Source organism: Cervus canadensis, chromosome 15 (genome assembly GCF_019320065.1).
Source record: "Cervus canadensis isolate Bull #8, Minnesota chromosome 15, ASM1932006v1, whole genome shotgun sequence".
NCBI lineage: Eukaryota > Metazoa > Chordata > Mammalia > Artiodactyla > Cervidae > Cervus > Cervus canadensis.
The window spans coordinates 56,506,560-56,530,665 of NC_057400.1; the positions used below are offsets into that span (position 1 = coordinate 56,506,560).

Sequence of the window (24,106 nt, forward strand, 5' to 3'; positions counted from 1 at the left end):
ATTTGCTGAAAGGATTAGTGAAACCAGAATACTTTATTTTCCCCTGACATCTTTTATTCTACTTTATTTATGCCTGATTACTATGTTGCCCTGTTTTTAAAACAGTGTGTTTTAATCTTTAGGTATTTATCTAAACCGTTTTGTCAGTTTTATTTAATTTGAACTACCAGCTGTGGTGAACTGGCTTTTCATGTAATGCCAGTTTTGTTTTTCTCATATAACATCAGCCAACTTACAACTTAAAAGTAAGAGTGAATCTTAAGATGATTCAGCTTTCTTTAGATACTGATAGTGAGACCCAGGACTACTGATTTAATTCCAGCAATTTGTTTATACTAAAAAAAATTTGTATCAGATTCATCCATTAAAAATAGATTATAGAAAATGAGATATCTATTTAAAGCAATGGTAAAGCATTAAAAACTTAGACCCTGCTTGGAGTGTAGTTTTTTCTTTGCTATTATTTGTGACTTCTTAATTATGTTTTGTAATTAGTTTTGTAGTATACTTTCATCTGGTGCCCTTCATTTAGATGAAGAAGTCTGTGTTGAACGACTCCATGCTATCTCTAGGCAGATGACTTAGGGCTCTTTTGATTTTTTGATATTTATATCTTCATGTGGTTTTCTAGTAGAAGTCCTGGTTTTTCCCTAGTTTTCTCTAGGCACTAGTTCTTTGTTTCAGCCACTGAAGATTCAAGGATATTTTTATTTAAGATGCTACCCTGGCAACTCTTATTCCTCAATCATTTCTCCTACATGATTAGTTGAAGGAAAGCATCACTAAGTTTCTTTCTAATGAAGTTTTAATAAGTTAGTTTAGCTTATGTATTTTATTTTGAATTAGGGCTTTGTTAATCTATACTTTGTTTTCTGTTCTTTTGTCTTATCTTCTGTCTCCACCACAGTTGAGAACTTTTCTTGTGTATTATCTTAGCAGTTTACCTTTTTGCTTTCCACTCCCACCCAAACACTGTTAAATACCTTTGAACACATATGATCCAACAGAATATAATAGCAAATGTTGAATAATCATACTCTGGTTGTTTATCTATGTTTGCTGGTGACATATTTTAAATTCTCTAAGAACTAAGCAGAATAAACATTGCCTGTCACCAACCGTGACAGATGTGTTGATATTTAGCATAGAACTTAAGGTAATATATTACTGTTTTTAAGGGGTTATACTTAAATTGTTACTTTTAAAGTGCTTAAGTTGTTTGACGTAATTTAACGTGAGTGATTAGGTTCACCAGATGGCTCTTTTATATTAAAAAATTGTCTCACTCCTCTTTCAATAGTCTTCCTAGTCCTTCTTCATGAAACAGCTTTAAATTTGTTTAAGATCGTGTTAATTGATATTTAAAATTTGTGATAGAAGGGTAAGAAATAGGGGACGGATAACATAAGGCAGTTGAAATTAAGTATAGTTTCTTGAAATGGCTGCAAAAGTTGCAAGTTATAGGCATTTAATCTAAGCCCTACTATGATTTACATATTGTATCTTAAAGTAATTCTGGCTGGTAAGATACTTTAAGTACCTTAAAGTAATTCTGAAAGCCTTTAAAAAAAAATAGAGCTTCCAAAAAGCTAAATTTGCAGGGAAACCTGTGATTCAGAAAAGCAAAGCCAGAACAGCTTTTCTTTGCAGGGGTTTATGGGTTTAGAATGGATATCTAGTTTTTTCCTGCTTTAGATTAACAAAAAAAAATGCCTATTTCTGTAGTTTGTTGTACTAGATTCCAAGTGAAGCAGATTCTTTTTTCCCTTTATCAGATTTAGAAGAGAATCTAAAGAAAAATAGCTTTGACCTGGGACTGCAAAGTTGAACTCTTTCTCATCCTAATATATATAGATGCTATATTGTACATCAGTAGGCCGGATATTAAAATGATAGACAGGTCTGCTAACTATTTACACCTCTTACTTCTCACCAAGTACATACTCAGAATGCAGCTTCTCAAAGATTCCCAGCAACGGTCTCTTACACCCTTTCCTAGTCTTCACTCTCCTCTACGTGAACTGTGTCTGTTTCTTCTGTCAATAGGGTTTTTCCTCTCCTGGAGTCAGTGTCTGACTCCAATTCATATCTACCTGAGGTATGGGTTCGTCTGTTTTTATTTTATTTTTTTAATTTAATTTGTCATGATTTTATTAAATATATATACATTTTGAATATTGTTTATCCTGTTATTTTCCCCACAATTTTGATAACTTCATGATATTTTAAATATGCTTATTGTTTAAAAAATGAACAGAGAAAATTGCAGAGAAAAAGTAGTAATCACTTAAAAATCTGCTCTTTAAAGGCTACCATCATTATCATTTCAATGAGTGAATTTCCAAGGAGCACTTAATCTTTCTCTTTGCCAATGATTTTTGTTGTCGAAACTATCATGTAGTAAGTTTACAGATGTATTGGTATCTACTTCTGTATTTCTTTTGATCCTGGTTACATATGCTACACTGTTCAAGTGTTAGTTGCTCAATCATGTCCAGCTCTTTGTAACTCCATGGACTGTAGCCTGCCCGGCTCCTCTTTCCGTGGGGTTTTCCAGCCAAGAATACTGGAGTGGGTTGCCATTTCCTTCTTTGGGTTCATCTGTTTTTTTCCAAGCACTTGCCCAGCAATTTTCTGACTAATTTCCTTTTTGTTTTGGAACTTTATTTGACACCCTACCCCAACCTCATATCCATACACATCTAACCCAGAACAGTCTTCTGTTTCTCCTTACTTTTCAATCTCAGCTGCTTGATGTAAGTTGTTTTCCTTGCTCATCAACATTCTACTAATAAACACCTCCCCTTCATTTCATTATACCCTGTTCCCATGTAGTTCTAGACTAGAGGTGTTCCTATTAAGTCTTTACTACTCCTTCTGGATGATACTAATTTATGTGTATCCAGTTATAATACTGGCGTATCTGATCTAGGCAATATATCCTAGCTTAAAGTTGCCTTGCAGTATTTCCTCAGGAGATGTGGGTTTGATCCCTAGGTCGGGAAGATGTCCTGGAGGCATATGTGCTTGATCGCTCAGTCATGTCGGACTCTTTATGACCCCATGGACTATAGCTCTCCAGGCTCCTCTGTCCATGGAATTCTCAAGGCAAAGCCATTCCTTCTCCAGGGTGTCTTCCCAACCCAGGGATCGAATCCAGGTCTCCTGCATTGCAGGTGGATTCTTGATCGTCTGAGCTATCAGGGAATCTCCTAGTGTATTGAGAAGAGAGACATAAAAGTTAACCCTCAATCATGGCCCAAGAAAGCCACAAGAAAAGATATTTTTCCGTTTATTTTTATTGAGGGATTTTTAGTGGGTGCTTTGAGAGTTTGGGGTAAGTTTTATTTAGTTGACTAAAACTACTTAAATTTTAACTTCTGCCTGGTGGTGGAAAAAAGCAAAATCAAAGACTCTCTATTGAAGGTAGTGGAAATCAGTCATTCCTAGTCTTTTAAAATTAGAATGACTTTAACAAAATAGAATACTTGGACTGAAATATACATTATATGGGATTAATTCTAACTAGATCACCAAATACATCTTCTATGTATAAAATTACTTTCCAGTTGAAATGGATCTGTATGATGCTTCTTAAATTTTAATATATCTGTATAAGTATGTTTTGTCTGTCTTTTAAATGATAAGTCCCATAAAGTAAATACCATGTCTAATATTCCAGATGCTTTATGTCAAGTATTCAAGAAACTTCTTGGTGTTCGAAGATAGTAGTCATTCATTACAAATCTTTATATATGAATAAGACTATAATACATGAATATACAGATTAGAATATTAGTAAAATAATATTTTAAGTATCTTGTCCTTGTGAAGATTATTTAAGCTTATTTCTCATGGCTAAGTCTCTGTTCTTTTTACAGTCTGAATAGAATTGGCTGAGTTTATATCACTCAGGTTTACTAGTTTGGTGGCTATAAAAGTTTGAAATTAATTACTAAACTGAATATTAAAAATACCTTTGTTGTCCAAGCCTATTTTCTTGATAGCACACTTTATAACTTTATGATAAATGAGATTGAAATTAAAATGAGATGTAATGTAATCTTTGTTAATCTTATAAGCAGTTATCTTGAGGTATTGATCAGTTTGGTTAGTATTATTTATTTTTAATAGTTCATCTGAGATATATTGACAGTTTGTTTTTTAACTACAGGGGATTGGCAGCTGGAGAAGATAATGGACAGAGAGGTTATTTGTTGACCTATGTCATTGCATACCTTCGAGTAAGTTATCTCATATTTCCCTTGTCAATTTATCTTGCAAACAATACATTTTCTTATTTTAAGTGAATAAAATTTTCTTTATTTTCTTAAATTTTAACCTGTTGTAATTTAACATGGACATGAGTCTATGATTTTTCTACTTTATGAAGTTTTCTTTCATACCTTTGCACTTCTGTGGTGGCTTATGACTCTTTCCAGTTTTGATATTAGAACAGAATTGTACTCTGGGTAAAAAATTTAGTATTATAAGTTACTTATTATATAAGCAATATATTTTATATGCTATAAAACATATTTTCCTAGCCAAGATGGGTCCAGGTGTTTTATCTATTTAGTCACTACAAAGAGAAACACTCTATTCTTGAGTTTATTTTTAAAGAAAAGTTGATTTGAAGAAGATATCTTTTCCTTTCTCTAGTCCCCTCTGCCCATGACTTCCCTATCTCCCTGCTCCTTTGATCCTAATGATCACTTTTTGGTATTGGTCAATTCGCTATTTATTTAGGCCACTAAAATCTATCCTGCTAGTGTTCTCTGCGTGTACATAGGCAGTTCCTGGATAGAGCTGCATTCACTAGACAAACGTTTGCATTCCTACCGTGTTTCAGGCACTCCACCTGGTGCCAAGGGCACAGAGGAAAACAAGACAGAGTTTCTGTCCTCCTGGACGTTGTATCTCGGACTTGGGACCACTTACCCATACTCTTTTGAGGTAGATTGTAAAGAGTCCAGAAGGTTAAATTAGAAACATGAAGTACTAACAATGAACAAGAAATACTACTAATATCATGGACTTCTGCATCTTTTATAATTCCTTGATTTTTGTGTATATGTCTTAACAGGATTTGGGTTTGGAATACTATGTATTAGGAGAATCGTTTGAGACTTCTGCTCCTTGGGACAGGTAAAATGAAACAAAATGCCTGATATTATTAAGATATGCTATACAAATTGCTGGAGTAATTTATCTTTGTGTGTGAATATGTAAATTTCTAAAATTTTGTAAAGAAGCATTAAAAGAAGGTAGTCACTTTTATTTAAATTAGTGTCTTCATCAGAATCATATTTGCAAGCCATTTAAAAAATTTTAGATTTGTCCTGCCCCATAGAAGGATGGTATTACTAAAATTTACATTTTAAAGAATTTTATTGAACACTAAATGTCATGATGTGGTTTGACTTAGCTTTGATTTAAATTCTTAAATGGTTAATATGCTTAAATGTTCTCTAGAAAGTCTCCCCAAAATATAACCTCCTATTATAATATATCATTTAGCTTTTGATATTTGTATGTGTACTATTAAGCAAGATCTTAGCTTGAATTTAAGTGATTTCTGAAAGAAATCCAGTTTTAGGAAGCTATGTATAATTTCTGTTTTAAAATTATATACATGTATACATACAAATATTGGTTAGGGAAATATAATAAAAGCTGATTGGGAAATGTGAAATGGTCTTATTAAAAATGGACCTGTGAGTTAACTCATTCAGTAATAGGAAATTCTTGAAATTGTTAGTTCATTTTTATTCTAAGTATATTTTACTTTTTCTTTATAAAATTTATTATTTTAAATCTGTAATAAAGCATATAAGATACAACAAATCCCACTGAACACACCTGTTAAGTGTTACCTACCTTAACATCTTTGTTCGACCTTAACCTCATTTTTTCTCCTCCCCCAGAAAACTTTTTACTTTCCTACATTGTCTTCATCTACTATGAGTTTTGACTTCAGTGTATTGGTGCTAATACTCCATGCACTGAAAGATAGTAGTCAAATTTAGAGTATCAGTCTGTTATTCATAGCATTCAGTTTTGGATGCTAAATTTCGATAGGGGGAGTAAATCTTATAAATAAAAAGAATCATCACCTCATCCATATCTGACACTTTTGAACAGCAGATATAGTTTGGGAGCTGTTCATAGTTGTCTCAGAGACCACTTTAGTCTTTAATACTTTTCCTTACTGGGGAAAATGGGTTAGTGTAGTATTACTTCTTCAGTATTATGAGTTTCTTTGTCATCAATTCCTGCTAACTGATGATTTCCCTTTTGTCTTTAAACTCTTCCAACTGTGGAAACTGATCATGCACTTTCTTCATTTTTCTTTATCCTTTCCTTGTATATTCTGACATATTTTTTCAACTCACTGACTATATCTCTTTTATACAGGGCTACATACTTGATTAGTTTTCATTTAAAACAATGTCTTCAGTTAAAGTATTAATAAATAAAACTAAGAGAAAGCAGCTGTATTCCTGACATAAAATTTACTTGTTACCATTTAGTAACTTTCTTTCTCTTAAACCTTTAGCTAGGTAGAGACCATATTTAGCATCAAACCATGGGATTGGAGTCTTCAACCCTCACACGTTATTAGATTGCTTGGCCTTTTTGTGCATAAATCTCTTAAGGGATTATTGGTCTTACTAGTTTTTATGTGTTCCTCTGTGGCCTTAGCACAGTGACTGCACCTGTTAGGTGCTCAGTGTATATTCTGTATAAAGTCCGGTGAATGAACTCTGGTATAGTGTTAGAATGTAGCCTATAAAAATAGCTGCTTAAGAGATCCAAGTTGGAGATTAGAAGACTTTAGAGATACCAGTTTGAGATTTGTGATTAAAACCAAAGGAGCAGATACATTTTCAGATAAATGAATGAAGGAAAAAAGAAGGCCTGAGAAAGAACTCCAGGGAACCCCAACATTTAAGGGGTACAAACAAAGGATTCATTTAAGTCATCCAAATAAGAGTTAACAAAAGAAATTGAGGAATACAGTCTAGAAGATCTGGAGGAAAACCAGTGCTGTGAGAGGAGCCAAGGGAAGTTTTTTTCAAGGAAGAAATGGTCAGTAGTGTTAAATTAGCTAATAAGGTCAGGTAAGAATTTAAAAGTATACACAGTTATGTTTGCCTCATAAGTAGTGATTGGTCCAGATGGACTGTATTGACCTCTGCATGAGCTTTGTGAGAAGATACTTTCAGAACTCCTTCCATACAAATAATTTCTAGAAAGTATCTCATTCAAGTAGTACATAAATTCCATTTTCTAGAGTCATAATAAAGAACTTATTACCTTTATAAATTTGTAATGCACATTAACTCCTATAGATATTAAGGTTAAGCAGATTTTACTTATCTGCCTTCAGCTCTCACAAAATAAAGCAGAATTTAACTTCAGTGTTGTTTTGTAAAGTCAGAATTTATAGAATTTTTACACACTATATTTATAAAATTGACATGCTAATAAAACACTACAACCTTTTTCATATTTATATTTTAATTATTTATTCTTCATTCTTATTGGAAATATAGGTAACTTTTGGTCATCTTTTCTGTTCTAAAGACCAAGGTTTAAAACACAGAATCATCATCAATATGTAGCCACCATATTTATTGGAGGATAAAATGCCTTATGTATACTTTGAGTCTTATTTTCCAGATGAAACAAAATATATGGTTATAAAAATATGTTACAACTCACATTAAAAAATAGATTAATATTGTTAAATATTGCCAGTCTTCCCTCCCCTTTAAGAACTGAGCCTCGCTTTTCTGTTTTCATTGACTTCTAATATTAAATAGTCTGGCATAACTTTACACATAGTTTGTATTCAGTAAGTCTTTGTTGAGCTGGATTTTAGCCTAGTGCTTGAAAATAATCTATTGAACATTTGGTATAATAGTGTGATTACTAATGAAATTCTCTTTAAATTAAGGAAGACTTCTTAGACATGGGAATAGATTGTGTGTATGTGGGGCGAGGGGGTTGTGCTTGCATGTGGATGCACATGGTCAGTCATGTTAGACTCTTTGTGACCCCATGGACTGTAGCCCATCAGGCTCCTATTTCCATGGAATTTTCCAGGCAAGAATATTGGAGTGGGTTGACATTTCCTCCTCCAGGGGTTCTTCCCAACCCAGGGATCAAACCCGAGTCTCCTGCATTGGTGGGTAGAATTTTTACCTCTAGCACCAACTGGGATATTCCCATAACCCAAATTGAATTTTCATTAACATTTTCTCTAGAACTTTTTAAAAAGTTTTTAAAATCTTACAGTTAAATTTATTTCAAAATTGGATTTTCCTTGGAGTAGGAAACTTATCTTCAGGAGACCTGAGTATGCTCTTATGACTTCTGTCTTTCTTGTGACAAAAAGGGGAAGGACTTTGCTCCCTTGAATTTTTGAATGGAAGGCTCAGTTTGAATGATCATGACTTTTGTTCATTCTTGAAGGAATAAACATAAAACTTTAAGAGAATTTTTGACTTGAAATGTGCTGATAAACCAGCAATTATTAGAATTTTTGAAACTTACATGAAAACTTAATATTGTATTCCATTCTTGTTTTCTAGGGTTGTAGATCTCTGTAGAAATGTAAAAGAAAGAATAACAAGGGAATGCAAAGAGAAAGGTGTTCAGTTTGCTCCTCTTTCTACATGCAGGTGAGTTTTTTTGTTGTTCTTATACTACTTCTTCTGAAAAAACTTTTTAAAATTAATGGAAAAGTGTAATTTGTGAGCCGAGGAAAAGCTTCAGTCTGTTCCACTTAGCAGGCTTTCCTAAACTTCACTTGCCATGTTAGTGACTTATTAGGACTATGCAACTAGGATTTTTATAGTGGTCCTGAGCCCAGCAGAAGTAGAACTCCCTTCCACAGGTGAGCCTTCCGCCCTGTCGGACAGCACAATGGTAGTCAAATGTCTGAACTCCTGGACTTCTTCATTCATTGCAACTATACATTTCATAGGTAGTCAAGAAACTGTAAATTACAAACACATTCAATATAGCTCTTTCTCTGATAGAGAAAAAGCATTTTAACCACTTTGTCAATTGTTGATTAAATCATTGGGTATGGAATGTAGGAATGAGTGGAGCCAGAAGACCCAAATGAAGATTAACTCATTGCTCTCTAATAGGTCTTTCTGTGATGATGGAAATGTTCTGTATCTGTCCTATCCAGTATGGTAGCCACAAGCCACATGTGGCTGTTGAGCTCTTGCAATGTGGCTAGTGTGACTGTGGACCTGAATTTTAAACTTCATTAATTCAAATAATTTAAATTTACAGTGACCATATGGCTAATGTCTTCCACATGGGACAGTTATGATCCATATTGGATCACAGTTAACTAATAATCTTGTCCTCTTAAATAGCAGCAGACCCAAAGGATGTTTTCTTGAGAAGGGGCACTTTGTGTCCAGTCTTTTGATACTAATTTTCTCTGTGAACTCACAGAATAAGAGGCCTACCTGTCTAGTCTGTCAGGCCGCGTATTATAAAACTGAGAACAAACCAGGCCCACTAATCCAAAAGTCATTTATTAATAGTAAAAGTTAAAGCATTTAAAATAAAAGGGTGTATTCTTGTCGAGTTGAGGATTTTTTATTCTTTTGTTATGTCAAACCTCAGCTTAACAGATATCCTTTCTTCCTTCTTTTACCCTTCTTCCCTGTTCAGCATCTCTTGAGATCTCCCCTTCCATTATGAGACATGTGATAAACTACTACTTACTGAAAGTGACTGGGAAGTAAAATATTCTGTCTTTAGGACATCTTCTGTAATAACACTTAAATCTAGGTTCTTTAAATGGTACTTATAAGGCCTAAGGATCTTCATTATGTATTGTACTGCAGGTGGACAGAATTGTTATATATATATTCTGAATTGATCATATGTAATTTATTCTGTGGCTGTTTTTTTTTAAGGATTTTCTGATAAAAGCCTAATGCTTTAGCTTCTATGATTATCTTATAAAACCAAAATTTAGAATGTGCAAAGTCTAAGTTAATTGAGTGTTTTGCTAAATAGGAATTTTAAATATAGTTTTAATAGCACATACTTGATTAAACTAACATTTAAGTAGAGTTTAATTTTAGTTGAGTTTGATTTGGGCTGATTAATAAGGGCTAACGAGATTATTCTGTGTTGAGTGTAAACATTTGAATGTGTGAGATGGACTTTTTAAATCATTTTTTAAAAAGCTATTCTGAAATTAATTTAAAATAGTTGTAGATTTCATTGAAATCAAAGATTCTAAGGGAAAGAATTCAGCTGTAGTGTGCATTTACTGATTTTACTTCATTTCTGTCTTTTAAAAATTATTTTGTGTATTGGAATTCTAACCCGAAATTTTCTGAACAAATTTTGTGGGAAGAGATTACTAGCCAGTGAGTCTAACATAAGTACAGTACTTCGAAAAGTATATAGCGCACTTTTTTGTTGTTTTTTTAGAAATTAAAGAATAATATAACAACTTTGGCAGCAACACTATCTCTTGTTCAGATGATTTTGGAAGACATTGGTATTTAAGTGTCTTAAGTGATAGAATTGAGCTGTTAATAGGTTTTAGTTCTAAGTCATTTTCTGAAATGGTCCCAAATTAAGGTTTTTCAAAAAATGTTATTTCTACTTTGTTTGAGATACTGATCAATCAAGCTTTAGTGTAATTTTAGAAGTCTACCTCTCTATTGAAAACTGAATTGTGTAATATAGATCCTGGGTTTGTGGGAAGGTGGCAGTGTTCTACTAATATTAATTATATTTTCTGTTTATTGATATTGATGATTCTCATGTGAGTGATACATATTTTCTAATTGCTGTAAACTCATTTCATTCTATATTCTTTAAACGTGGTCATTTGTAGTGATAGTGCCCTTGTAGTTAACATAGTTCTCCAATTTGTCTTAAAGTTTGTAAATCTGGTACTTAAAATGTAAACATTCAAGGGGTCTTTTTTATGGGTGTGAATTAACACTAGGAGAAACACACAGCTGGCAAATTGACAGTAGCATTGTTAAACAGTACATTTCTTCTGTTCTCAGGCACCTAACATTTGGCCTAAAAGGCCATTAAAATTTTAGATTAGATCCTATTTGTATTGTGTAGTAAAAAAGAGTATTTCCTCTATATTTGCTCCTTCTGTTGAATTAAATTCTTTGTGGGAACTCTGTAAATTGTTTTCAGAGATCTGACTGTGATTACCTTAGCTCCCTTTTAACTGCTTCACCTAATTGCATTTTCAAAGCCCAAATATATATCATGTATATGATTTGTTAATCTAACCTTCTTGATATCTTTTGCAAACACACGTACAGCATCCTCACATGTGGGGTCTAGAGCGTAAACCCTTCAGAGACGCTGTCTTAGGGCTTTGTGTCTTTCACTTTGTTTTCAAAGTCATTACTAGCTTATTCATGTGAACTTGGTGAAGATGTTGTATTTTACCCAATCACTTTTGGTATTTGAACATTTTTCTTGTTTCTTAGTTTTAAGTTGTCCTATTTATTTCTCTTAACTTTGAGGAAGTTTAGAAGGCTTGTAAGGGATCACCAAGTTCCACGAGGTCTGTTTTGGAGCTGTCTGTAACTGCAATATACTTTGTAAAAAAAAAAAAATTCCTTTCTGAGGAAGTGGAATTTTTGTTTATTTCAGGCCAATTGGAGAAATATTTACATCATCTTAAAATTTTAAAACTTTTTGGGATAACAGTCCAGACTCACCAAAAAAGTTATGAAAATAATACAAATAGTTTGTTGGTATCCTTTATCTAGCAAATCTGTTTGCCTTCTATGGAGTAGGAGGGTTGATAGAGAATGAGATTATGTATTAAGCAAATCATTCAGACAATACTGCCTTTAAGTTTCTAGATATTGAATCTGATTTCACTTAAAGCCTTGTGGGGGATTTTTGTCTGTTTGTTTTTTAGGGTGACACAGACTTATGATGCAGGTGCATGTATCTATTTCTACTTTGCCTTTAACTACAGGGGAATCAGTGACCCACTGGCTGTGTTTGAACAAACTGAGGTAATTTTGCATAAATGAATATAGCTCTTATATTCTTTTATTAATTTAAATAAACTTTACTGTCAACTTACAGATTTTAGTTTGACTCTCTTTAATAACTTGTGGTTTACCTTGGTGACAGCCCACAGAAATGAAAAACATAATTTTTGCACTGGATTGAATGCTGACTTAGAAGTCTAAAATGTATATTCCCTACACATACTATAATTAATATTCTATAATTAATATTCTGTGGCCTGTGATTCATTATTACTTATATAATACCTGATTAAATTAAATGATAAAGACTATAGGGATCATTGATGGCACTGTGGCAGCCCACGCAGCTCTAGATGGTGACTGCTCTAAAACTGAGCAGTTTTAGAGGTCAGCAACTCTAAAACTCTTTGTCGATGTTGCTGTAATTTCAGTTTATATTTTGATTGATTTTAATTAAAAAATTAAAGTTATATGTCAGGCTTTGAGGTTCATTTGCTAGTAGTTTCTATTACATTTCTTAAATAACCTCAAGCTTCTAATTGTTATCAAGCCCTCTGTTTGATAATCAGTGTTTCTCATGACAAGAATGCCTAGAGTTGAAGAAACAGACTAGAGTATGGAGGAAGTGGGAGGAGCCTGGGTTTGTTAAAGCCTCAGGTGTCCTCATATTAACTCTGTATCCTGCCTGCCAGAGATAGTACCACAGGATGATTTTCAGTGGCACACTTTTAGATGCAGACCACAGACAGGGTTTGGTTGGCTCCCTCTGAGGCCTCCTTTTTTAAAAACCGAAACAAAACCCAGTTTTTCTGAGGTATAATTGAAATATAGTAAACAGCCTATGAGGTGTACAATTTCATGGGTTTTGACATATGTATGCACCTATGAAATCACCCCAATCAAAATAATGAGCAAATCTGTCATCCTGAAAAGATCGAATCCTCTCCTATCCCTTTAGCCTTTTAGTGTCTTCGTATTGCCCTCTGGCTACTCAGAGGCCCCTTCCCCACAGTATTAATACTACAGAAGTGAAAGTATTCCTTCTTTCACGAGCCAAACAGTCATTCTCTATAAGTGCTCCTGGTTTCAAGTAATTATTGCTTTACTTAAAATAATTTGTTAGAAGATACAGTCTCTTAGAATAGGGTGAGCATACATATGATTCATTTGAAAAACCCTAAATACTAAGTGATGAGGGGTCTTATAAGTTGCTTCGCAATGAGATGTCAGTCCTGAAGGGAGGGCCTCCTCTACTGTGGCCTAACTGATGGTTTATACACATCCAAGTAATTCTGAGAGTTACAAGGCACTGTAGGGATTTTACCTCATATCTGCTACACATTCATGAGTAATTGAGTGTAATTCCAGTTAATGTAACCCTTTTTTCACCCTGTACTTCAGCCATTCTTTATCTTTCTAACCTTCCTGCTTTATAAAGAGACTAATTAGAGCCTAACATGTTACGAGGATAAAACAAGGGTCTGCCCCCACCCCCCTCCACCCCGCTAAACACACACACATATTTAGATATCCAGAAGCCTGACAAGTTATTTATCCCAAAGCAAGGACTTCCCAGGTGGTACTAGTGGTAAAGAATCTGCCTGCCAGTGCAGGAGACGCAGGAGGTGTGGGTTCAATCCCTGGGTTGGGAAGATGCCTTGGAGGAGGACATGGTAGCCCACTCCAGTATTCTTGCCTAGAGAATCCCATGGATAGAGTAGCCTGGTGGGCTACAGTCCATGGGGTCTCAAAGAGTCGGAGACAACTGAGCCACTGAGCACACACTGACCTAACAAATGTTCTCCATCAGAGTTTCTTTTATCATTAATCCCTGATAGTTTTGTAAGTAATCTTGAGTCTGTGTACACTGTATGATGTTAGGTGAGTAATTTAACCACCTAAACTTTGTTTTCTTTATCTGTGAAATAGGAATAAAAGTAATTATTCCATATGGCTTTAGTGAAAATAAATGAATTATTGCAGGTAAATTACTTTTTACTTTTCTGGACATACCATAAGCAGTCAATAAATGTTTGTTGGTATCGTGAGATGTTTACTTCAGAGTAGGACGTGACTCCTTACAAAACTTTTTAAAATTGTTTTTAATCATTTAGTTAAGCTGCTGAATTCATTATTTTCCTTCTTTTTCTTTTCTAGAATCATAAAGTAACAATTGTAGAATTTGTGACTGTTCACTAGGAAAAAACTTATAAAGCTAGGCTGCATATTTTAGTTGCTTTTTAAAATACAGTTAACCTAACAGAAAAGAAAATTAGACTTCCCGTTTATTATTTAACCCAGAAAGTTTGTGCTTCCTTTGAGAGCTGAGTCTTACTCTTTCACTTCAAAGTGATCTGTTTGTTGTTTTGTTTCCAAATACAGACAGCTGCTAGAGAAGAAATCCTCGCTAATGGAGGGAGCCTGTCGCATCACCATGGAGGTATTCTTTTTTGAGGGGTAGAATTTCTGATATTCCTACTGTTTAAAATATTTGGTTTGATAAAATGCTGGGACTATGAGGAATTTGATAGCACTAGAGATCTTATCTTGGAAGTTTTTGTGTCTGTCGCTGAGTTCACGTGTGTTGTGGTAGTAACCAGCTGAAGCTTGATTTGACAAGCCTGTCTGTATAACAGGACCTGGTCTTTCTTCTGAGTTCTTGGGAACTTCATGTTACCCAAGATAGCCCAGCCAACCTGGGAGGTATTTGACCATTATAGTAAAAGCTCTTAAAGGGGGAAGAAACCTACATAACTGTTTTTCAGCCACTACTGGAATGTAGCTGAAAGTCAGTTGTGCCCTATATTGAAGAGCTGCTCTGCCCACTCAAAATTCAGCAGATTAATCAAGACAGGATATGAAAAAAATCTTTTTTCAAGATTTTAATGCTGTTATAGTGTTCCTCTTTGATCATTATAGTTACTGGAGAGTTGATCATATCACCAATAAAAATTATCATATATCTATCTATGTTACTAGCAGTGGTTTTAATATATAAATTGGTGCCTAGAAAAATAGCTATGTGTAGTTTTTTTTAGGGAAGTGCATGAAGATAAATGACCACTGATTTGAAAAATTCAACTCCTATTCTGGATTCTCCGTATCCCTCTTTTCCTATTTGATTTTCCATCGTAGCATTTAGCATTATCTAACATTATAGTTAGCTATCTCCTTCTACTGGAAAGTAGGATCCTTAATAGGGACTTCTGTTTCATTTCTCCCAGCACCAGAATAGTATTGGCCCCAGCCAGCTCTCCATACATGTGTATAAGAACATTGAAAGAATTTTTGTAGAAAACATAGTGAGCTGTGGAGAATCTGTATTCAGCCAGGCCTGAAGAAGATTGCTAATATGGATGAATGAATTAGAAAAATAGTTCCCAGCATCACCGTATCGATTTACTCTATTATATTCCCCCTAGTTTTTCTTACTCTTCACAAATAAATTTCTAACTTAGCTGACTGATAAGCATTACAGGGAATGAATTGTCCTTTCCCTTCTCTTCCTATTTGTTGCCTTTTGATGGAGATGCTAGTGAATGGTAGAATGATGGAAATGGAGACGGGAAGAAACTGGATATTAGAAACCTCTTAAATGGCATTAAAAGCTTTTGATTAATCTAAAGGTCTAAACCTAATTTTGGAAATGTAAACATGAGGTATTTCATAAAGGTGCTTAGATTTTTTTGTACCTTCCTTTAAAATGTTCAGAAATCTATATACAGTACTTAAATTTTTTTTATATTTTTAGGATGCCACTATATTACTACTATGCAAGGAAATTACATAGTAATTTTACATAGTATATCATGAAGTAATATGTTCTTAATTCTAAATTGGATAGAGGGAGGAAGCAAAATAATTTAGCTATAATTACTTACTTAAAAAAATTTTTTTCCTTTCCAGAACCGACAATTTTGCCTTTTGGTAGATGTCAGCAGCCAACAAGTGTACTTTTTCCTTTGAGATAAGAAACTGTAGGATCCTTGTTTGTGATAGTAAATATGAGAGGACATGTAATTCTACAAGAGGGTAAAAATAGCCAGATCTTGTACTGAATAGAAAGAAATCAGGGCTTAATTGTTAGATAATCAGGTTAGGTGAACTAATTTCCTTAATTGTGAGAGGATGGTCTCTGTTTACTCAGGTTTTACAGTGTGATAAATTCTACAGAAGTTAGCAGTGACCAAATGACCTGCAACCAATATTTTTTTTCTCTCACCAATGACACTTTATGCCTCTGGGATCTATGAGGGTATTCAGGTCCAGCCACTGGTGTTTCTGCGAACGGCCATCAGTGCTTACTCAGATACCCCCTAGACACTGAGTGTTTCTTAGTAGGCTTTAACAGAACCTGTGTAAACATACTTGAAATAACATGGGCAAAGGTGTCATTACAGAAAAAGAAAATACACACAAATTTAAAATAATAAAGAGTTAAGTAATTCTAGTACAAATTTATTTGAGACAGACTTTATTATTTGTCTAAAGCTATGGCTAACAATATTTTATTATTAGTTTATTGTATTTATTATTGATTTATTATTGATAACCCATTATTTAGTCAATGAACACAAATAGAAATTAATTTAAAAATAGTTGGAAAGATGTAAACATTAACTAACCAAAAGGTCATGATCATTCAATTCTTGATTCCAGAGCAAAAAATATAAATAATAGCTCCTGGGATATTTTTGATACCAGATATGCCTAATGCTTTTTAACATTGTTGTATAATATGTTTTCCACATTATAAATATTACTTGTCCATGAGACGGTAGCATTTCAAAGAGTGGTAATCCTTCTCTTGAAGGATCTTACAGTTCCATAAAGTAAAATATGATAGCATTTCAAAAAGCCGCTGATCAAAACTGGTAGGATTATGATATCATCATATTTAAACCAAGATAAGAGTCCCCCTCTTCTTTGAAAAGCACTTAGAAGGTGACTTTAATAAACATGTAAATACTGTAGATGTTAAAACATCAAAGAGGAGGGAGATAAAATAGGGAAAGGAATTAACGTTTATAAAGCATTTGCTAGGTGCTCTGCTTGACAGTCTCCTTTAATCCTGATCAGAATGCTGTGGAAAGATACTGTTCTTTTCTTTCAGATGAAGATAATTAAGTATTAAGGCCCTGAGAGTACAGTAGCTTACTCCAAAGTATGAGCAATAGTTGTTAGAATTTGAATTTGACTTCAGGGCCTCCTATGTCAGTGTCCTTGTCCTCTGACTTAAGAACCCAAAATAGTGAAAATAGGTCAAAAGCTAAAAAAAATTTAAATTGAACACCTTTGAAAAGAGGTACATGATTTTAAAAGTATATGAGAAGAAATACTAAACATTACTGTTTCTCTTTTAAAATAAAATAATAGCTCTGTTTAATTTTGACCCTAAGTTTAGTTGCTTGTCCTGCTTTAGATGTTAAAACAGAAATGAATTAACATTTTAATTTCCTTATCATAAATATTTCATTGTTTTCTAAGTTCTTGCACATAAGTCAGTTTGACTTTCCGGTTGTTTTTGTACTTCCTGATTATAGGTTTCTAACATGTTGTCAGTGGCACGCAATAAAACAAATGCAGGTCAGATCGTGTTACAATAAAGCTCCTTGTATAATTTATGTGCATTTTCAGGTTCTAGGTTTATAAGCCTTTATTTGTTGAAGACTCAAAGGTCAATGAAATAGTTTAATTATAGAAATTATTATCTTGAACTTGAATGTAGCAAGGTTTGATTGCATATTTATCGATAGGTTCTGCTTCATTTAAATAAGGGATCTTTTATTTCTATCACGTTTCTCTCTCTCTCTCTTTTTTTTTCATGCAGTCAGAAATATGACTGTGTGGAAACAAATGCTAAACCACTTTGATTCCTCCATGGCTTAGAAAAAGAAACTAAGTAAGCCTGAACACAAAATGTCTCTCACATGTTCTGATAAAAAGTTGCTTTCCCTTTGCTACCTTGCCTTTTTTATACTTTTTAAACATGGGCATGCTCCAGTGTTCAGCCCAGAGCCAGTTTCTTCCTCCACGTTCCCCTCACTCTCTCAGTGATTACTTCAGTCCCAGGACTGAAAACACTGTCCTTAATGCTGATGACTCCAGTACCAGAAGGCGTCACCAAAACCACCCTCATTAAATCACTGTTTTTTTCTTTCTGGGACAACCGCAGTAGGCTCTTTGCTAGTCTGTCTACCTCCACGCCTGTTGCTCTGCTGTTCTTTCTCTTGCTGTCCGGGTAGTCTTTTTAAAACTCAGGGTTTTCTTCTCATGTTCAAAATAAAATCCAATGTCCGTATCAGGTTCTTCAAGGGTATACAGTATGTGTTTATCTCTGCCTCTTCATCTCTTCCTTTCCCCCTATAGCAGTAGTGGCTTTCTTGCTGTTTCTCAGACCTGTCAACCCCTTCCTCTTCAAAGTGCTTTGCTGTTTGTTCCATCTCTTTCTGATGGTCTTCCTCTTGTGCCCCCTCCCCCAGATATTTGCATGTTCACTTTCCCCATCATTTAGATCTCTGATTAAAATGTCACTTTCTTAGAGGCATCTTCCCTATTCTCTTGTATAGTTTATGTGTTTCCCGTTTGAGTAAGTTCAGTGGGGTTACTGACTGTATCTTGTCTGTCACTGTGTTCCCCAGTCCCTAGAAAAGTGTCTGACTATTCTACATAGAAGTACGTAATCAAAAAAAAAAAAGAAAAGAAAAAAATAAAAAACAAACAAACAAAAAAAAAGAAGTACGTAATCAATGAATATGTTATGTGACTAGTTAAGTGTCTAAGCGCTCAAAGAATTTTGGGCAGTTTTGCAGATTCTTGAATTTCTCATTAACATGAATGCCATTAGTCTCCTTGCTAATTTAGCTTCAAATGCTTAATAAGCAGGCCTTATTTGAATAAAGGGTCATGCCTAATCACGGAAAGTCTCAGTTTATTCCATAACATTATTTCTGAGAAAGTATATTAGTAGAGTCAGTTATTTAGTGGAAAAGTAGGGTAAAATAATATGCATTTCTCTATAACTCCCCAACCAGCCATTTTAGTTTCCTTTCTTAGATGCATTATGTATGTAAGATTCCATTTAAGCTTTGTCTTAAAGCAAATATAAGTTTGAGAGGCTTACAGACAGAGGAGAAAGAACACAAGACTTCAGAATCAAATCTATATTTGACTCTTGGCTCTGTCCTTAGCTAGCAATATCACCTTAGAGAAATTAATTCTCTGAACTGCAATTTTCTCATCTGCAAAATGGGAATAGTACCTGCCTCGGATTATTGTAAGACTTAAGTGTGATAATATATGTAAACATCAAAAGTGTCTTGCATATATAGTAGGTGCTTAAAATCAATAAGCCTTTTAAAAACAATAAAGAAGTAGACAGCACCAAGTGAAACTGGTTTGTATACTTAAACCTCTACTGTAACCATTGAAAACAGGGTTACAGTATGAAAAAGACCCTTATCAAGGACTAAGATTGAACAGTTATTTTAACATTTTCATCTATAACCTGTGATTAGTCTCACTCTATAGGAGGTTCTGTTACCATCTGTATGAAAGCAATAAATTTTCTTCACCCTATTGGCTGCAAAATTTGCTATAAAAATGTCTATTTTCATAAATGCTTCTGTGCTTAAAGTTAGTCATCTAATTTGTAAATTTCAAATATCCCATGCTATTCAGTGTAGTTTCCTAGTTTCATTTCAAGCAGAAATCTTTCCATATAAATTTTAAATAGAGTGGGTTTAATTATCCTTCTAAAGATAATCAATAATAGAGTTCTTGAAAGATTTCTTTTTATGTGTAGAAAAGGTTTTCCTTAATATGTATCCTGAACTTAAAACTCAAGGCAGCCTCATAGTAGCATCTTTAGTTACTGACCTTCAGGCAGTGTCTTGACATTCTCAGTACCATTTTTGAGTTCAAGAGTAGAAGGGCTGAGGGTTGGGAGAATATTGATGCAATTTCTTTTAGAGAGTTTGGCCTGTAATTGTGATTAATAACAGTCGCTTTCACTATCTGGAAACAGACAGGCTGGTTTGTCTGCCTACAATCATGCTGTGATAAATGGAGCTATTTTAACTCTGGTTTTGTGTATCAAAGAAAACAGATGTAGTCTGGAACTGGAGGCTATAGGAAATACAAAGCCTGCTTAACTTAATCTTCATAGTGCTTGTTTTTGTAACTGACGAGCTGGTCAGTTTAAACAACAGCATTTATGTCAGTCATATATTTAATTTCAATTTATGACTTAAGTTTTTAAGTTGTTCATTTGCTAAAATTATACCTAAGTCCTTGTCAGGAAACAAAAAAAATCTTGATTAAATATAACCAGTCTTAGTTTAAATATTGATGTCTTTACCTAACCAAAATTATTTCCTATTATTCAGAGAGTAATTATGGTGTAGCTGCTCATAGCTGTTTTTGTGGTCTTGACATAATCCAGTAGTGTTGGGAACTTTAAAAGTAAAAAGAGACTACTCAAAGTAATGAGCAAAAGATCAGCTTTGTTAAAAACCTATACTGTGAAATAAAAGACATGCAGATTGACAAGGTGATTATCACTATTTATAGATGACATGATTGTCTTTGTAGAAAATGCAAAAAAAAAATACACAAAAACAAGATCAACAAGATTTATAAGAGCACACACCGAGATCAATTACATTTCTGTATATTAACAATAGGCATATAGAAGCTGCAATTTAGAATGTAGTATCATTTACATTTGCTCCAAAGAAGGCATTTAAATCTAATAAAATATGTACACGCTTATGCATAAATCTAACAATATATATACTGGATCTATGTTCTGAAAATTACAGAATGCTGATGAAAAAATTAAAGGCCTAAATAAATAGAGATGTTCATGGACTGGTGCAATACTGGACCTGGTATAAACATGTCAGTTCTCCCTAGAGTGATCTACCTATTTAATACCAATTCCTATCAAAATTTTGGAAATATTTTTAGTAGATATGGAAGAGATTATTTTGAAATTTATATGTTAAGGTAAAGGAAATAAGTAGATGAAAAAAGAACAGCAAAGTCATAGGAATCAATTTATCAGATTTCAAGACTTATAATAATACAGTCATCAAGACTGTGGTATTGGAGGAGTATTGATCCATAGAACAAAGTAGAGAACTAAGAAGTAGACCCACATGAATATGTCCGACCAGTTTTGACAAACATATAAAGCAACCAGTGGAGGAAGTATATAGCTTTTTCAACAAATAGTGCTGGAACAATTGGATGGAAATTCATAGGTTAAAAAAAAAACCCTGACCTGAACCTCACACTTTATACCAAAATTGACTTAATAGGTAATAGACTTAAATGTAAAACATAAAATAACAAAACTTCTAGAAAAAACAAAAACCAAGAGAAACCATTCAAGATCTAAAGTTGGGCAAAGAGTTCTTAGACTGTTCACGAATAGTACAGTCCATTGAAAGAAAATTTGACAAATTGGATCTCGTCAAAATTAAAAAAGTTTGCTCTGTGAAGGACTCTGTTAAGTGGGTGAAAAGTTAGGCTTTTCATATGTGCAAACCACATATCAAACAAAAGATCTATGTCTATAAAATATAAAGAACTCTCAAAACTCAATAGTAAAATGCAAACAATTCAATTAGAAAATGGGGCAGAAGATATGAAGAATCAATTCCCTGAAGAGGATGCACAGATGACAAATAATTACATGAATAGATGTTCAACATCAGTAACCATTGTTGTTGTTTAGTTGCTAAATCATGTTCAACTCTTTGCAACTCCCTGAAACCTGACAGGCTCCTCCTCTCTGTGGAATTTTCCAGGCAAGAATACTAGAATGGGTTGCCATTTCCTTCTTCAGGGAATCTTCCTGACCCAGGGACCAAACCCACATCTCCTGCATGGGCAGACGGATTCTTTACCACTGAGCCACCAGGGAAACAATAACTATTGTGGAAATGCAAATTAAAACCACAAGAGAAACCACTATACACTGATTAGAAATTTTAGAAAGCTAAAATTAGAAAATAGTGGCAATGTCAAATGCTGGCAAGGACATAAAGAAACTAGATAAATCATGCATTACTGTTTGGAATGTAGGGTAGTACCATCATTCATAAAAACAGTTTGCAGTTTCTTGTAAAAATCAAACTTGTAACTACCATTCAACCCAACAGTTACGCTCTTGGACGCTTATACCACGGAATTGAAAACTTATGTTCGTACATAAACCTGTACGTGTACGTTTACAGCAGATTTACTCATGGTAGTCCCAAACTAGAATCAGCTCAGATGTCCTTCAGTGATTAAATGGCTAATCAGACTGTGGTACATCTCTACCATGGAATACTACTCAGCAGTAAGAGAAAACGAACCATAAACACATGCAACAACTTGGATGAAGTGCCAGGAAATTACCCTGACTGAAAAAAAGCCAGTCCTCCAAAACTGCATACTCTGTGATAGTATTTCTATAACATTTTTGAAATAGTGAAATTAGAGAAATAGAGAACACATTAGTGGTTTCCATGAGTTGGTCTAGGACAGGGGTGACTATAAATAGGCAACACAGGGCTCCTTGTAGGGATGGAAATGTTTTGGGTCTCGACTATATCAGTGTCAATATGCTTGTTATGATTTTGGTCTTTTAACAGCTATCAGATGAGTATAGCCTTTCCAGTATCGAATCTTTATCAGATTACCATAAGATAGCACAAGTTTGTTTTGCCCTTTCTTTTTTGTGATTGGCTTTTTCTCACAAAACTTAAAAGTTGAATATAATATTTTTCCACTGAAGCAGTGTTGTAAATAGTGAGATTCTGAGACCAGACTGTAAAAGACAATTTAATTCATGATGTAGTTGAACGTTTAACCACTTAACTATTTCAACTATGTCACAGTACAGACAGATTTGAGAGCTGACAAAATCTATTATAAGAATGTATTGATCCTTACATTTCCTCCCCATGCAAGCTAAAGAGGCACAGTCCCAGACAGAGGGCAGGGACAACATTGTGTTTGCCACCTCTTACCTTGTCCTATATATATACCTGTAGTAGCTTCCAGCTTTAGATGTATTTTCTCAGCCACTAGGGAAAGAATAGGTAGCTTGGATAATAACCATTTCTCTTTGGACCTCTAAAGAGAATTCTTTCTCCCTAGCAATTTTATGACCAAGACTCTTTTAAGTGGTCTTCGCTGGTGGTACAGAAGGTAAAGAATCTGCCTGCAATGCAGGGGACCTGGGTTCGATACCTGGGTTGGGAAGATCTCCTGGAGGAGGGCATGGCAATCCACTCCAGTATTCTTGCCTGGAGAATTCCCATGGACAGAGGAACCTGGCGGACTACAGTCTGTGCGGTTGCTAAGAGTCAGACACGACTGAGCGACTAAATACAGCACACAACACAGCACTCTTTTAAGTATTAAATGTTTGTTAATCTCAGAATACCTCTACTATATTATTATATTGTTATAGACTCATTAACTTTTCGTAGCTATTTTTTCAGGTGATTAGGAATGAATCCTGATAGGTATTTTCAAGTGTAAGATCTGTTAAAAGTGACTTTAGATAAATTTAATTTTTAATAATCTGTGTTGTCAACACAGAAACCACTTATTTGTGGCTATTTAAATTTAAATTGAAAAGAAATAAAATTAAAAATTTATTTCCTCATTTGCAATAGCCACCTTTCAAGTGCTTAATATCCACATATGGCTAGGAGCCACTGAGGTAAGCACTGAGGATGCAGAACATTTCTGTCATCACAGAAAATTCTATCGAGCAGCTATATATTTTCACACATTGGCTGGGAAAATGGCCCAAAAATATGACTTAAAATTTTTTTCAGTAGAAATTAGATTCAGGTCTTTAGGAGTTAAGTTCTAAAATAAACTAGCATTTGTCGTTAATGGCAGGTTTTCTGGGTATAATTTATGTCTGCTCTACCACTTTTTCCAGAATTTCTTTCAGTTTGGTAAAGTGAAAGTCACTCAGTTGTGTCTGACTCTTTGTGACCCCATGGACTAAGTCCATGAAATTCTCCAGGCCAGAATACTGGAGTGGGTAGCCTCAGTTTGGT

General features: G+C 34.2%; 1 protein-coding gene across 1 annotated transcript in view; it reads left to right on the forward strand.

The window, feature by feature from the left end:
* AGPS (alkylglycerone phosphate synthase) overlaps positions 1-24,106 on the forward strand; it is a 131,343-nt gene that overhangs the window by 95,731 nt on the left and 11,506 nt on the right. Inside the window, exons 15-19 of the mRNA XM_043487640.1 lie at positions 4,175-4,244; positions 5,087-5,148; positions 8,601-8,690; positions 11,954-12,053; positions 14,415-14,472. Coding sequence (XP_043343575.1) covers positions 4,175-4,244; positions 5,087-5,148; positions 8,601-8,690; positions 11,954-12,053; positions 14,415-14,472 — 380 coding nt within the window. The remainder of the gene's footprint in view (positions 1-4,174; positions 4,245-5,086; positions 5,149-8,600; positions 8,691-11,953; positions 12,054-14,414; positions 14,473-24,106) is intronic.